The 15,695-nt window shown below is 39.5% G+C and overlaps 2 protein-coding genes across 8 annotated transcripts in view; one reads left to right on the top strand and one right to left on the bottom strand.

Annotated features, from left to right (window-relative positions):
* Dram2 (DNA damage regulated autophagy modulator 2) overlaps positions 1-12,486 on the bottom strand; it is a 31,152-nt gene extending 18,666 nt beyond the window's left edge. For 2 of the 3 annotated variants that reach the window (XM_028889963.2, XM_028889965.2), the window contains exons 1-5: positions 12,384-12,486; positions 11,410-11,535; positions 10,516-10,586; positions 8,046-8,176; positions 2,725-2,869 (exon numbers count right to left, since the gene is read on the bottom strand). In XM_028889963.2, coding sequence (XP_028745796.1) covers positions 2,725-2,855 — 131 coding nt within the window. In that variant the 5' untranslated portion in view covers positions 2,856-2,869; positions 8,046-8,176; positions 10,516-10,586; positions 11,410-11,535; positions 12,384-12,486. The remainder of the gene's footprint in view (positions 1-2,724; positions 2,870-8,045; positions 8,177-10,515; positions 10,587-11,409; positions 11,536-12,383) is intronic. The other variant, XM_028889964.2, reaches the window with a different exon arrangement.
* Positions 12,487-12,540: 54 nt separating this feature from the next.
* Cept1 (choline/ethanolamine phosphotransferase 1) overlaps positions 12,541-15,695 on the top strand; it is a 41,502-nt gene continuing 38,347 nt past the window's right edge. Inside the window, exons 1-2 of one of the 5 annotated variants that reach the window (XM_028889959.2) lie at positions 12,554-12,635; positions 14,159-14,349. The gene's annotated coding sequence lies outside the window, so the exon portion shown is untranslated. Of the gene's footprint in view, positions 12,693-13,415; positions 13,507-14,158; positions 14,350-15,695 lie in introns of those variants that run through there. The other 4 variants (XM_028889962.1, XM_028889958.2, XM_028889960.2 and 1 more) reach the window with 4 other exon arrangements.

Raw genomic sequence — 15,695 nt, 5'->3', positions numbered from 1 at the left:
ATTGCCAAAGCATAGAAACTCGTCTGTTTTAATGGCTCAACTGAACCTTCTGGTTTATCACTTTTTTAAAGTTGATGTTTTCTGTGTTAGAAGGGTTATCTACCAGAAATAAATGAGGAAATGAAACAATTGCAACAGACACAAAGGTTAGACAAAGGTTAAAAAAAAAAAAAAGAAGTTCATTCAGTGTCTCTAAGATGTTTCAAAGGCTTCTGCTATATTGCAGGTGGAATCATTTGGATGAAAACACCAGGGCCTGCTGAGCTGTACTTGATGATGGTGTTTTCAGCACCTCTAACCCTATTTAATTCCTTTAACTCTTCCTCTCTCCCTATTTAATTCATCTTTTTCTTTTAAAAATGTTTTTAAACTTTAGTATCTTAGAAACCATAATTATTATTTTTCTCATATTCTCTTTGTGAATGTAAACATGTCTGGCAGTGTCAAATTCAAAGCCTTTTTACCATGTTGTCTATCCAGCAATACCACATAGAGAAATATACATACATTTCAGCACAGTATGTAAAGTTGTGCGATGGGTCTTTATTATCATATTATTTCTAAAAGCCAGAGGGAGAGATAACATCTTATTATTTTTAAAATGAAAATTACAGAATAAAAAAATATTACAGTAAGAAAGAAGAAAAGGGAGAAAGAATTCTTTAAAATCACGGATGACAAAACAAACTCTGAAAGAAAAGCTGTCAACCACATGTCACCTTCATAGGCAGCAACTTCAGGAGTCAAGAAGGGACTTTCACTTGACTTTTCAAAATTTTTTTCACTTTGAATTCATGTTATGTGTGTGTGCCTGTGGGGGCCAGAAGCAGGCATCACGTGCCCTGAAACTGGAATTACAGGTAGTTGGGAGCCACTCTATGTGGGCACTGGGAACCACACATGGGTCCTCTGCAACAGCTCAGCCCCACTGACTTCCTGTTTATAAGCAGCATCAGCTTGTTAAGTTTGTTGCAATAATTACTTTGCTGGGGGATGTCTTTCTGTACACTGTGGATATGTGCTGTTCCCATTGGTTAATAAATAAACTGCTTTGGCCTATGGCAAGGCAGCTTAGAGGCAGGCGGACAATCCAAGGAGAGAGACAGGAAAGAGAAAAGTGGAGTCTAGAGAGACACCAGCACCGCCAGGAGAAGCAAGATGTGAAAGTGCCAATAAGCCATGGCCACATGGCAACTTATAAATAAATAGAAATGGGATGATTTAAGATATAAGAGCTAGCTTAGTAAGACTCCTGCCATAGACCACAGAGTTTGTAAATAATATTAAGCCTCTGAATGATTATTTTATAAGTGGCTAAGGGACTATTGGGGCTGGGAGGGACCAGAGGAACGTGGGGCAAGAACGGAGAAACCTTCCAACTACATTACTCGCTGCTTCAATTTTAAAAAGATGGGATGAGCAAAGCTAGAAAGGTGTCTCAGAAGTTAACAGCACTCGCTGCTCTTATAAAGGACCTGGGTTCAGTTTCTAGCACTTACATGGCTGCTTCCAGTCCTCTGTAACTCCAGTTCCAAGGGCTTTGATGCGCTAACCTGGCTGGCATCAAGCATGTACACATACATTGCAGGATAAACACTCATAATAAAAGTGGTTATAAACACAGTACATGTAACACCCATAATTAAATTGTTAGTAGTTTTGGAATTTCAAAAAAATAACTATTGATACCTATTTTGTCAGAAATATCTAGCCAGCAGGTCATGAAAAGTAAGAACGAAGTCCCTAGAGTAAAACTGTAGGTATAAATCTTGGTTCCATCACTGAATGAGTTGTGTATCATTGAGCAAAACACATTTCCAGGACCTTACTTCTGTGATATAACTATTGAGGGTGTTTGAGGTTTAGTTTACAGGGAAGCATTATGGGTAGTTGGTGGGCCCTTTAAGATGTTAGGCCCAGTAAGAGGTCTTTAGGTCATTGGGCGTGCACATTTGAAGGGAAATACAAAGCTCTTGCCTCCTCTTGCTTGCTTTGGCTCACAGGTCATGAGGTGAGTGCCTCTGTTCCCTATGTACTATTCCCCTGACATTTGTCTTGCCCCAGGCTCAAAGCAAAAGGACTGATTAATCATGGTCTGATACCTCTACAACTGTGAGACAAAGCAACCCTTTTCTCCTTTAGTTGGTTATTTTAGATTTATATTACAGTAACAGAGGATGACTACAGGGCCTTTCTTCTTAAATGGGGATAAATTTCTCTACCTCACATGGATGATCTAAGGACTCAATTACCCAAGGCATGAAGAGGACTTAGAACATTACCTTGTCACATAATAAATCAATAACTATTTGCCAGTACTACTACATTTTCCTAATATTACCATTGTTTACAACTTTTTGAACTTTAAGCAGAAAGTAATTCTAATTCTAATTTCTGAGGCAAGCTCAAGCACTTATTTAAAAGACAAGTTACTAAAAGATTAGCATCTATGACTCATCCCACTGTTTTCATTTTTCTCCATTGTATGGAGACAATCAAATGCACGTTCTATTTTATGTTCCCTTTGCTATGATGGCAGCATAAAAACTTGAATTTTCAAATGGAAATTGAAAGGCCATATTCAATGAAAACTATGAACTAGTTATAAAGACTCTCCATGGTCTGGGAAAGTAGCTTGGTGGCAGGGTACTTACCTGGACCTGTGTTTCAATTCCAGTCCTGAAGCTGGGGGTTACTTCTAAATGACCAATATGTTTCACTGACCTGATATAGGGCAATGCAGGATCAACATGGTGGAGTGTTATTGCAGTGATGTATGAGAATACAAAGGTAGCAAATGTCCAAATTACAAGTACTGATGGCAGGAAACTGAGGCCTTGCTGAAACCACCACATTTCAAACAGGTTGTCTACAGCAGAAAATACAAATGAGAAACGGTAATGGATAAGTTTTCCCACTCACTGTTAGTCACCCACTCCCTAAAACTTGCATTCTTGATGTGTAAGCATCCCCACACCTGTATGTACTCTTATCCCACAAGCCTCCTCACCATACCATTCCAGCACCTCTTCATTTTTCAGAACTAAGACTCACCCACTGGCCACAACCAGAAACTTGCTTTCTACCTCATCATTTCACATATAACTAAGTCCCAATCCTGATTCTTCTCCTATTATTTCTTTGCAGTCTACCTTCTCTCTCCATCTTCATTGCTACTACTCTACATAAACTGCTATCATCTTTGACCAGATTATTAGAATAACTTTCTAACTGGACCTTGTAAAGCTATTAAGTATAAAGCTACTCTTCTGTATCATAAGCACCTCAATGATAACAAAATACAAAAATGTTCAAGTCCTTCATACAAAATGCATATATATATAATATATATATCTATATATATTACATATATATAATCTATATATAATCCATACACTTTAGGTCATGTCTATATTATAATAATGTAAATCAATTAAGGCAGTTGTTACAATGCATTATTCAGACAATAAAAATATCCTTACATCTACAATACAGCTAGTTTTTTCCCCCCCTAATATTCTCAACTTACAATTGGTCAAATTAGTGAATGTGGTCTTCTGTTTTTTGGGGAAAAGAAAGCTACTAAAATCTTTGTAATCTCTAGACTGGCAAATGTCTTATATACTGATGAGTTGGCTGGGCAGTGTAGCCCCTAACCATCCTTAGAAGGAAAGACTGAGGCATGATGAGAAGATTGGGATTTTTCATACATTTCATACAATCATGCCTCTATAATGTAGTTTCAGTTCAAAATCCAAAAAAGACAAATCAGTAGAACAAAAGAAGTGGTGGAGGATGCCCATAATCCACAGTATAAATGCCAGCACAGAAGACGTCTAGATGAGGGGAAGGGCTCTTGAGCTGAAGTGGGTAGGTGGAGACTGTCAATTTGTGCTATATTCTACAGCAGACCCATAGTTTCCCTGGTCAAGCTTTTTAGACATCATCCCTCTCATGCAGGCCCTCATGGTAAACAAGAAATGTGGTATTTGGAGCCAAACACATTTTTTTCCCTTTGTCAGCCAAGTTGAACCTAAAACCTTGAAACCCAGAGTCAGTGACTCCACCTCAGCCTCAGCCTGCCTGCTATGTATGTGTCAGTGTGCCACTCTTTCTCTGAAACAAGGTCTCAAGCATTCCAAGCCGGCCACCTTAATCGTTGGGATTCCAGGCGTATACACACCATACCTGGTTGCTCAGGTTCTGAGGACCAAACCCAGGGGTTCGGGTATACCAGATAAGCCATCTACCAACTGAGCCATACCAGCTTCTCAAGGAGATAGGGTTCAGTGTTTGACTTGTGATTATGGATGGTAGAGAGAAGACGGCAAAGGACAGTAGGGCTTCAAAATGCAAAACTACAGGAAGTCCAGGGTGACAAGACCAGCCTAGGACTACCCCTGATCACAGTTCTGGTTTCCTTATCAAGGCCAATGAGTGGGAGCACTGCATCCAGAACAGGATGACAAGGAAGGCATGCTGCTAGTAAATTTGCCCAAGCACCAGGGCTTCTACTGTGATCTACAGTAGTCTGGAGAACACTGGGAAGTTGATAGGCAGAAAGCTTGCAAAAGGCTATGTTGATGGTAAAGGGGAAGTAGAGGAATATTTGCATGACAGCAGAGTTCCCATGACTGAGATGCAGCTGCTCTACTATTTCAAGAAACTTTTCTTTATTTCCCTACACAGAGAGAAGAACTACTTGCTGGACCTGCCTGTGAGCAATATATCCATGGATGGTATAAAATTGAGCCACCTGGGCCCCAAGGTGCTCAGTAAACTAACTGTCAGAAGAATACAACTATACAGAAGCATGGGTTCAGTGCCTGCAGACACACCACAGAGGAACACACAGCCTACCTGAGGCTATCATCACCTCCACACCTACTCTACACATTTTTGTTTTTAATTATTTCATGTGTATGAGTGGCTTGCCTGCATATATATCTATGTATGTGTCCCTGATGCCTTGAGAGGCCAGAAGAGAGTGTTGGATCCCCTGGAGCTGGAGTTACAGTTAGATGGTTGTAAGCCACCCTGTGGGTGCTGGGAATTAAACCTAAGTCCTCTTCTCCTCTGGAAGAACAGCCAGTGCTCTAAATGGCCTAGTCATCTCTCTACCTATAATCTCTACACATTTTTCAAGTCTAGCTCTAGCTCAATGTCCTCGCTGTTTCCAGCAGCAGCCTGTACATCATCAACAACGACACCGATCACACTGAACAGTAACATCTTGTTTGGTTTTCCTTTCTTACTAAACTTCAGTTTTAGAAGAACAAGAAACAGTTGTTTTAGAAGCCAGAAACTATTATATTTCCAGTTCTTATACGAAGAGTTAAAAAAAAGTCACTTAAATAATACTACATGCCATTTTCTCCTTAAACTCTAGACTGAAGATGTTATGTACGAACAAGTCAAGAATGTGAATTATCTCTTCATTTACTTAAAGTTTTAGAAATTTAATTGTTAAAAATATAAATACTTTAAAATTAAAAGTAAATTTCCCATCAACTTTGAAAATACTAAATCAAATTCCTTGAGTTTGAATAATGCTCTATAATCTTGTCTACTTCCTTGTCTCAGGCTGACTTTCCCAATGATGAAATCTCAGCCACTTGCAACTTGTCATCTGTTTCAATCATATGACTAGTTGCAAAATAAGCATATTTATATTGCTAAATAAGTTTCTTTTCCTTTGTTCTAAAAAGCTACCAGTATACGCTTGATTCAAGTAATTTCCTGTCTAAACTGTCATAATCTCCTAGGGTTTTTCTCTTTCGTACCAGTCCTTAATGTTCTATCAATATTTTCATTTATCTATTTATTCTTCTTGAAAATTCCTTGCCAACATTCTCTAGGTGCTTTTTCTAGAGTAGGTTTTTGAGAGAATAATCCTGATAGTTACATTTCCTTAGTCAGCTCTTAAATGCTATTTTAATTCCTGTTTCCAAATAGTTCTTCTCTCAAGTATGTAGGAACCCAGTTCTATTATTTCTTGGTTTTGTCAAGTCTTACATGTGCTTTTTTTAGAGCTTGACCTCTTAGAAACCTGTAATGTGCCAGTCTCCAATATTTTGTCTCCAATATTTTATGAAACAGTTTCTTCTTCTTCTTCTTCTTCTTCTTCTTCTTCTTCTTCTTCTTCTTCTTCTTCTTCTTCTTCTTCTTCTCTCTCTCTCTCTCTCTCTCTCTCTCTCTCTCTCTCTCTCTCTCTCTGTCTCCCCTCCCTCCAATTAGATAAAGCCAACTAATCTTTATTTAGCAAAGGAATAAAGGCAACATAATCAAGCAAAGGCTATCATGTACACAAAAGGTACTGGACCAACTTGTCCTATCTATGAAATAATAAGCCATACACTATACTTCTATAAATCATTAACTCAAAATTAATCATAGAATGCCATATGAAATGACAAAACTATATTAACTATAAAACTTTAAAATGAGAAAAATCTACATGATTTCTTTTTTTAATCCTAGACTGGCTAAGAACTCCCTATGTAGTCAAGAAGGCTTATGATTTCATAGGCATGTGCCATTACAATCCAGTTTATGCAGTACTAGGAATCTAACCCAGCGTTTTCTGCATGCTAGGTGCTCTACAAACTGAACTACCCTCCCAAACCTCTTCCATGTGTTTTATGGCTTCCAACTATGAGCTTGTATTTGTGGGATCTTAAATCTGAAAGTATTCTAAACTTTAGTTTCTTAAACTACGGGTCATGAAAAAAATCTGGTAACAGGAAAAGGTTTCTGAACAGTAATCCAAATTCAACAGTGTGATGAACCCAGAAATACCTGAGGGTGTTTGTCTGGGCTTGTATTACACAATTTCTGCACACTCTCGGCTCAGATCTCACAAGGTACACTTTGCACCATGTACTCACTATCAGTGGACACTGCCTGAAACAACTCAATCAGATTCAAAGCTACTGTGTGTTAGGAATCAGGTTTTAGTGTAAACACAAAGTTTTCTGTTCTTAAAGAAGCATAATGGTTTAATTTCAGAAAACAAATATTTTCATATTTTCCTGTCATTCCTCAGTGTGTAGTATATCTTGGTTGAAATGGTTTAAATATTTGATTTTAAAATTTCAGATTTGCAGATTTGAGCCAAAACAAACAAACAAACAAAGTCATCAAATGATTTCAGTTTGGGATTAGGAAAATATTGCTAGCAAATGAAACGGTCCTAAATGGACTTCTGCCACCTTGCACAACGTATTTATGCAAAGGAGCATAAATAGGATAAAACAAAGTCTATCAACTCTGAAAGACACAGAGGATGTACTTTGCCCTAGAGCAGTGGTTCTCAAACTTCCTAATGCTGTAGCCCTTTAATACAGTTCCTCATTAGTGGTGAGTCCCAACTGTAAAATGATTTTCTCTGCTATTTCATAACTGTAATTTTGCTACTGTTATGAATCAGAATGTAAATATCTGTGTTTTCCAATGGTTTTAGGCAACCCCTGTGAAAGCGTTGTTTGACCCCCAGGGGGCATGACCCACAAGTTGAGAAACACTGCCCTAGAGTGCCAAATATTCAGTGATTTAATAGTTAATATACAATTAAACAAGTTTATTCACCGTGTTAGCATTCAAATTTGCTACGATCTTTCATAAATGGTAAAACTATATGTTTATCAATGAACTGTTCTAAAATAAATTTCTTATAATTTTATCATGAATGTTTGATTTACTCACCTAGTTCATGTATCTATATACCCAACATCATGTAAAAATTCCTCTGGTGAGAAGGAGTTATGAGTGAAAAAGTTTTAAAAGACCAGTTCTAAGAGACTTAATGGTGAGTTTGAGTCCCAGAATCCACATGGCAGAAGCAAAGAACTGACTCCTATATGTTGTTCTCTGACAGGCACATGTGCACCAGGATATACTGGAACAGGAACATGTATGTACAAACACACACACACGGAGGTGGGGGGAGATTAAGAATGAATTGTTTCAGGGAGAGAAAAATTAAGAATGAATTATCAAGAAGAGTCTGTATTTGATTTTGCTAAGCACATGGACTTCTTACTAACCTAGGCCAACGTTGTGTTAATGCTTGGCTTCTAGCTTTTCAGACCATGTAGACTTCGAGCTTGAACTTTGAATCAGTGATGGTAGGCTTTATATAGTTTCCAGCCCTCAGATGGTGTCTTTATTCTTCCACCTGGACATGTGGAGAAAACAGAAATTTCAGTGATCTCTCTTTGCCAAGAGGGAGAGATTTTTCTGGTCCTCTATTCACCGAGTATGTATAGACACAGGTCCTGACTAAATTTGTTAAAAGGTAGTTCAGAGGATGTGAGTTATGCAATTATGAGGAAATGTTTGCATTTTATCTTATGAAAATATTACTCACTGAAATACCATTTGCATAAACCGTAAGCATGCTGTGAGATCATATAACCAGGAGATAAAGGTATGAATCCTTCCTTCCTGTTCCAGTAGGAGGCAGAATTGTATTCCTTGTCCTTCACTGTTCTTTTTAAGTTATAAGCCAAACGCTTACAAGGAAAATAACAACTAGTTTATCTCTTCTGCTTCACTTCCTTGTTTGACTTTTCAGTCTGGAACATTTCCCTTTCCTTGTTTTAGGAAATGTGGTTGGTTAACATAACGTTTTACCATTAGGTTCTGGTTGGCCTGGAATACACTATTATCTGAGTTACTTCAAACTTCAAATCCTCCCATCTTACCTCCAAGTTCTGGGATTACAGGCATGAGCCACCATGCGTGGCTGAGGAGTTCCATTTTCTTTCATAGAAAATGTGTTTGGCATTTAAAAAGCTAACATGAACTATTCAGAATTTAGGTGTTTGGGTAAAAGGCATGCTCAAAGCATTTTGCTCATCCCACTACTAGTAGGATAGCCTCCTCCCCATTTTACTTTTTTTTTTTTTTTTTTTTTTAAACTTCTAGATCCTTCTTAACATTCAAAACACAGCAGAGGGCTGGAAAGATAGTTCAGCTTAACCCAGAACCCATGTAAATAAAAGCCAGGCGTGGCAGAGTGCTTGTAATCCTAGTGCCGAGGAGGAAGAGACGGCTACTGGAGCTCATCAGTCAGCCCAGCCTACATGGCAAATTCCAGGCCAGTGAGACATTCTGTCTTTGAAAAGGTAGACGACACCTGAGGTTGTACTCTGTCCTCAACAACCGCTTGCATACATGTGCACCAGCACATACAGAAACACAAACACACACACACACACACACACACACACACACACACACACACACACGGCAGAAATACTATCTTCTACACATACAACCTTTGCCAATCTCTTTGCATGAAAAAGTAAGCACTTGCTGAGAAAAAGTGACTTGCACATCTCTAGCTCTTTACTTCTCTAGTATGAACATTTATGAAGGTATGTGAAGTGAATGAGAGAGATTCCACGTCCCCAACTGCAAACACAGGGACTCACCCACCATCACTTAATACTTAATACAGAACAAAGAACTGACACCAAATCATCTTAACTCTAGTAACCGGTCTTGTATTTTCTATTTCAATAAGCAGAATTATCATTTTTCTCAGATTCCTGAACTTCACAGTAACTCCTGCCGAGTAGGCTCTCTCCAAAACCTCATATGCTATCACTAAATAATGGCAATTCTATTTCTGTAAGTCATTTATTCCTTTCTTTTATCCTTCTACTCATTGTACAGTATAGCCACTCTTGTTTATTCTCCATTCCTGGCTAGACTGCTTTTTTTCCCTCTCCATCCATAAAATCTGCATTTCCAAATTAACCATTCCCCTATGAAAGAGTTTTTTAAAAGCAAAACTATGTGAGATTGGGCAAGCCTCATAACTCATCTGAGCCAGTTTCTCCTTTGAAAATTGGCAATATTTTCAGCACAGATTGCCCATCCATGCAGTAGTTAGTAGAAAGGGACATGCAGTTATTTAAATGAATATATAATAAAATTCCAAATTTCAGTTCCTATGTTGTATTCATCACAGTTCAAATGCTCAGAGCCAATCTAGTGGCTAGCAACAAGACAATAAAAGTACAGAACGTTTCCATATCTTGGAAATGTTCTACCAGACTGTGCTAGATAGTTATTACAGAAGTTCCTGTGATGACAAGGAAAGAACTCAACACACTGGTGGTATATAACCAGTAGTAGCTTTTAATATTGTTGAATACTTTAAAAGTACATCTATTTATATGGTCGTGTGTGTGTGTGTGTGTGTGTGTGTGTGTGTGTGTGTGTGTAGGGGTGTACATGCCATGTGGCCAGAGAATAAATTTCAGAAATCAGTTTTCTCTTTCTACTAAGTGTGTCCGAGGGATTGAACTCAGGTCTTCAGAGTTGCTGGTGATTATGTTACATGCTGAGCCATCCCAAAGCCCCAGTACTATTTGTTAAACAGTTTAAAAGAATAGCTGTTTCAGTGAGGTTTAGTAAAATACTAAATGAGATAATAAATGTTAGGTACTATTATAAGCAGTTATTAAATATTTGCTCCTTTTTACAATGTGAAAGATAAATTACCTATTTTATGAGTTCACAAAATTTCAATCTTCAGAAGTGCCCAAACTTGTTCCTTTTGCAAATCCTGAAATCTATATATACAGAAAATATGTTATTATTTCAACCACATGATTTTAAGCAGCACTATTCTTAGCCAGTGAACAAACATCATCTGTAGCCTGAACATTAGAATGTAGTATTATAAGCAAAACGCTTTTCATTAAAGAGCTGATGCCTGAAATTTTTAATATCAGTGATGTACCAGCTATAATTAAGAAAATGTTTTAATTGTAGGAAGTCAATTTTCTTATTGTTTGGCACAGAAGACACATTTCAGTAACTCCTAAACACAATGTGGCTTTCCCACAATTATGACTTTCTAGTTATTGGATTTCAGACAAATTACTTAATTTCTGAGATACAGTATTCTAATTTGAAATATAAGTATAAAATACAATAATGATTTATCAGTTTTGTAGTCATAACTACCTATACTTGGCTGTGTATGAATTTCTTCGAGGTATGATGTATTTATATGTTCAGGCTTTGAAGATTCTAGTTGTTTAAACTGACAGTTTAGAGGTAAGGCAGGGCTTAAAATACTGTAACAGTCTGCCTGAAACTAAAATACACAGAATGGGTAAGGAAGACTACTAATTGTCCATGCACCTTCACCTCCAAAAGCTAAAGTATGAGACCAATTTTGGATGAAGTACATGAGAATTTTAACGATTCACCATTTTAAGAGTTAAAACATCGAAGAACCCTTTTAAAGTCATGGGTAGAGTGTTTGCAAAGCAAACAAGAGGACTTAAGTTCAATTTCCAGTACCAAAAAGAAAGCTTTAAAATTACTTGAAAATATAAAACTTTAGACAACAGTAAGAATTTTAACAAATTGTTTTGTATCTCTCACCCATCTTCTCTGTTTTCTTTGAAGTTCCATGAATCAGAAATCCAGTTACATTTTTTTTCACAAACATATAAGAGCCACTGGTAATAAGATGAACTTCGTTATGTTGTCCCTTCTAAGTGGTGACAGCTAAAGAATAATAAAAATGTAAACTCTGGATGTTCCAAGTGAACAAACAGGCAGTCCCAGGCTTTTTTTCAGAGGTACACAGGGCCATCAGGTCCCAAAGCATAAAAATGACTCTTGACAAATGTAATATTTCCTAATGGCTAATCCTAAATCATCTAGTTACTGGGCTGAGAAATGAGTACGCATTTGCTGCATTGGGTACTTCTTTATAAACTAAAATCTGGAGAACTTATTCCTGTTTCACTGTTTTTGAGGCTGTTAGGATTCACAGTACTAGTAATTTCCTTTCAACCAGGGACCACTCCCTGAAACACAATCACGGGTTGTAGACTGAGCTCTGTGTAAACACAAGGTCACACCACTCATTTCAGTTTCGAACTTCCCCAGCCCCCAACTAGAAACAAGGGCTCAGGGATGACAAAAGGTACTCAAAGGTTTCGTTAGCTGCTTCAACAAAAGCAGAGTGTTTAAGACACTTTTTTTTTCTCCTTCTCACACTGCCTTCCTCCCAAATCTTGTAGTACAAGAGCTCCGCTGTGCCTGGGACAAGGTAAATATAAGCGACAACAAGCTTGGCACGAAGCACCACTTGGGGGCAGGCTGTTGGTGGAGGTACCAAAGAAAGAAAAAGTGGGGTGCGGAAGCCTCAGCCTAGTTGTCATCCACCGCGAAACGTGGGTTCCCGGAGGTGGCCCTCCAAGGGTCATGTGCACCACGAAGCTCACGGAGCCAGGTTAGGCGCGCGCCCCACGTGGCGATAGGGACTCGCGCTGCGCCCTCGCCTAACCCTTGAGAGCCCCTCTTCCGATCCCCGCTCGGGGCTAGGCCAGCCATTCTCCCCCACCCACCTCTGGGTCTTCCTTTCCTGTCCAGGACCCGCCAGCTCCGGCCTCAGGATGCAGACCCAGCCCGCTCGCTGCAGGAGTCAGGGCGGAGCCCCGGGGCGCGCTCCCAAGCAGCACGGAGACGCGCAGCAGGCTTGTTCTCAGCCACCGCTTTACGGCAATCGTGAAAGTGTCGTGAACGTGCTGCTGCCTATCAGTCACTCAGTCGGCTGGGCTCGGAGTTGCTATTTCTAGGCTTGTGCTTGTTGGGTCGGGGTAAGGCTGCGGGGGCCCGGCCTGGGGAAGCGGCGGGGATGTCGCGGACGTGGTGGGGTGCGTTTCTCCCGGGAAGAGGGGAGCGAAGGCAGGAGGCTGTGGGCTGGACGTAACCGGGTGGCTGCGTACAGACTAGTTGAGGCAAACGCCGTCCTTGCTGGCGCCGGGTGGCCTGGCGCGCGGCGTTGTGGGGAGGGCGGGGGCGACTCTGGCTGTCCTGAGAGCTCTGGAGTCGGAGTCGGAGGTGGAGGGGCGCCTGCGCGGCGTGTGAGCCGCGGGTCGCGGGAGGCAGCACCCCAGGGCGGCCCGTGGCGAGCCAAGGGCTGGGGCGCTGGCCGCCCGGAACCGACCTTGCCCGGCAGGTCCACACCCTCCTGGCCCGGTGCTGCCAAGTCCACGAACCGTGCAGCATCCTGTGCCGTCTTTGCCTGCCTCGCCTTTGGAAGGCGGTGGTGATGTTTCCTGGCTTGGGCCACGCTTCTTGTTCAGCAACTTTTCTAGAAATTTCAGCCCATATTGACAAGCTCAGAGATTGCCAACTAGAGTTTATTTCAGTCTCGTTCTTAGAAGGAGATTCCCGGGGTTTGCCTGTGTTCCCAGGAACGCTTGGCTGAACCTCAAGCCTTATATTTTACCGAGTTTGATTTTTTCCAGTTCGGTGCTTGGCATTTTGTTACCAGTTTTTGCCATGTTGTGTCGTTGCTATTGAATATATGGTTTTGCTAAAACTCCTAACTCATCAGGCAACAATCTGTAGTTGCTTTTCAACATTTATTTATCCGTGAGTAGTTAGACTATTTCCATCCTACTTTAGAACTGTCAGTGTGATGTGTTCAACTATGTGTGTCGAATTGACTGGCTCAAATTCAAGGTAAACTATACGACATTTGGAACATTACCAATTTAAGACTATTGGCTTTTGTAGAATTCCAGAAATTTGAAGTTATAAAATCATTTTGCTGTGTATTTATTCTATGCTGAGAAACTATATTCCCTGTACAACTGGTCATTACAATCCTTCCATGTAAAAATCGAATTAAGTAAATCTGCCTCTCACATTACCACCAATTATATTTTATTGTATAGAACTTTCTTTTCTAGGCTACATATTTTGCTCTTTAAACTGTCTAGAAATGGTGCTGGTATTCATTTTGAGGGTCATGCTTCACTCTTTTTAAGAGAACAGAAAAATGAGTAAGAGTCTAGGCTTACCTCCCCCCGCCCCCCATGAAAGTTATTTCCCTTTTTAAGGAACACGAGATTTCACTTCAGCAAAACACCAGATCTAAGTTGTGTTACACAGTACTGTTTGCATCCAAGTGTACAGAAAAAGCTTCCCTCCAAACTTGTTTTATGTATCATCTGTTAAATGTTAAACATAACAATTTTATGATGCATAAAATACATAAAAAAGATACTGAACAAATATATTATTTGTTAATGCTGAGCGTAATCTTGTGAGCCTATTAATTTTCTTTTCTTGCTCCTGTTTTTCTTTCTCTTTCCTTTGTCCTTTGTTCTAGGGTCCCCTCCCTAATAGTCTCAGCTATTAGTATTTTTCTTTAGTAGTGGCAAAGGTGGGCAAGCTGTCTACTACTGGATCCCCTGAAAAGCTTGTAAACATACTGCTGAATCAGTGCAGATAAGAACTTGGCACCCTTAAACATGGGGGGAGGAAGAGAAGTTCTAGAATTTCACACAAGTTGGATATTGTGTAAGTTTACCTTTTGGTCTGCTCAGCAGTTGAGTTTTCTGTTTCTGCTTTTGTTGTTTTAAATGTGGTATTTATCAGATACCCCCCTCATCCATGACAGGGATAAGATGGGTGGGATGCTGTTACATACATTTTACGTGAGAGACTTGAAAACTTAAAAAGTAGTTGATTTTAGTAAATGTTTTCATTAAGTAACATTTCTTTGTTGAACATATATATCCATGCCTACACAAAATAAATGGCTTTGTCAGATCATGTCCCCTTTATGCTTCCAAAAAGTTATTGCCTGGCACATGATACAACTTAGTTGAGGACAAGACCCACTCACCTAGCCTTTGCACTTCTTGAGAATGTAGAATGGCATCTCCTTCTAGGTCTAGAACAACCAAGTGCTCATTAAATACTAGCAGAATGATATTCAGTAAGTATTGGTTTTCTTTTTAATGTCAACTACAGTACAAGATTGTGGGGCAAAAGAATGTTAAGACAGGAATGATTCCGTGGTCATGGGACTTGGAGAGCATTGTGGGGGGTAAAGACAAAATAAAGCTCTACAAACAAAAAATTTTCAAAGAAAGATAAGGGCTGCATAAAAGCAGGGCACTAGAGCCAGATTGTAATAGGAGGGAGGGTGTTTACTGAGTACAAGTGGAAAGGTTGCTGTAGCTGTTAATGTTATAAACTGAGTTTCCACAGGCAGCCATTTTTTTTATAGTTTAAAATTACTTTCATAATTATTAAAACCTGTTCTCAGCTAACAGGCTGTACTCTGAAATTGGATTGGAGGTTTTGTTACAAGTTCATTGGTAATTTTCCGTCGGATCTTAATAGTTAACCATAGCTTATGAACCACTACAATCATTGATGTTTCAGACTTCATTTTCCTGTCTGATTTATACTTTTGTTCTGCCTTTGTGATCTCTCAGGTACCTGAACAAGGTATACTTTACTGCCCTGTTCTCCATTTCTTGGACTATTCTTTATCCTGCTCTTAAAATACCTAGTTCCTTCTTTTCTTCGGAGCTGGGTATAACAGCTCCTTCTTTGCTGACTTCCATCACTATTTAAAATATATACGTCCAGCTCCTTTCTGCCTCAGCACTTTATTTTCTGTAGTGTTACTGCTTGGTTACCAGGTTTCAGTATCGGCTGGGTGTGGGAGCTTAGACCATGTGTGTCTTCTTCACTATACTCACATAGTAGACATGTTTGGAACTGAGAACTTTTCTCTAGTAAATCCTACTTTGACTGGTATGTTTGTAGGCTAACCAACAGTAACTTTTACTTTGCTGGAGTTTTGTTGTTGTTATGATTTTAGTTTCTTATGTAGTAAGAAAAGATACTTT

Source organism: Peromyscus leucopus, chromosome 6 (assembly GCF_004664715.2).
Source record: "Peromyscus leucopus breed LL Stock chromosome 6, UCI_PerLeu_2.1, whole genome shotgun sequence".
Taxonomy (NCBI): Eukaryota; Metazoa; Chordata; class Mammalia; order Rodentia; family Cricetidae; genus Peromyscus; species Peromyscus leucopus.
The sequence above is the reverse complement of the archived record's forward strand: the minus strand, read 5'-3'. Positions and strand labels throughout refer to the sequence as shown.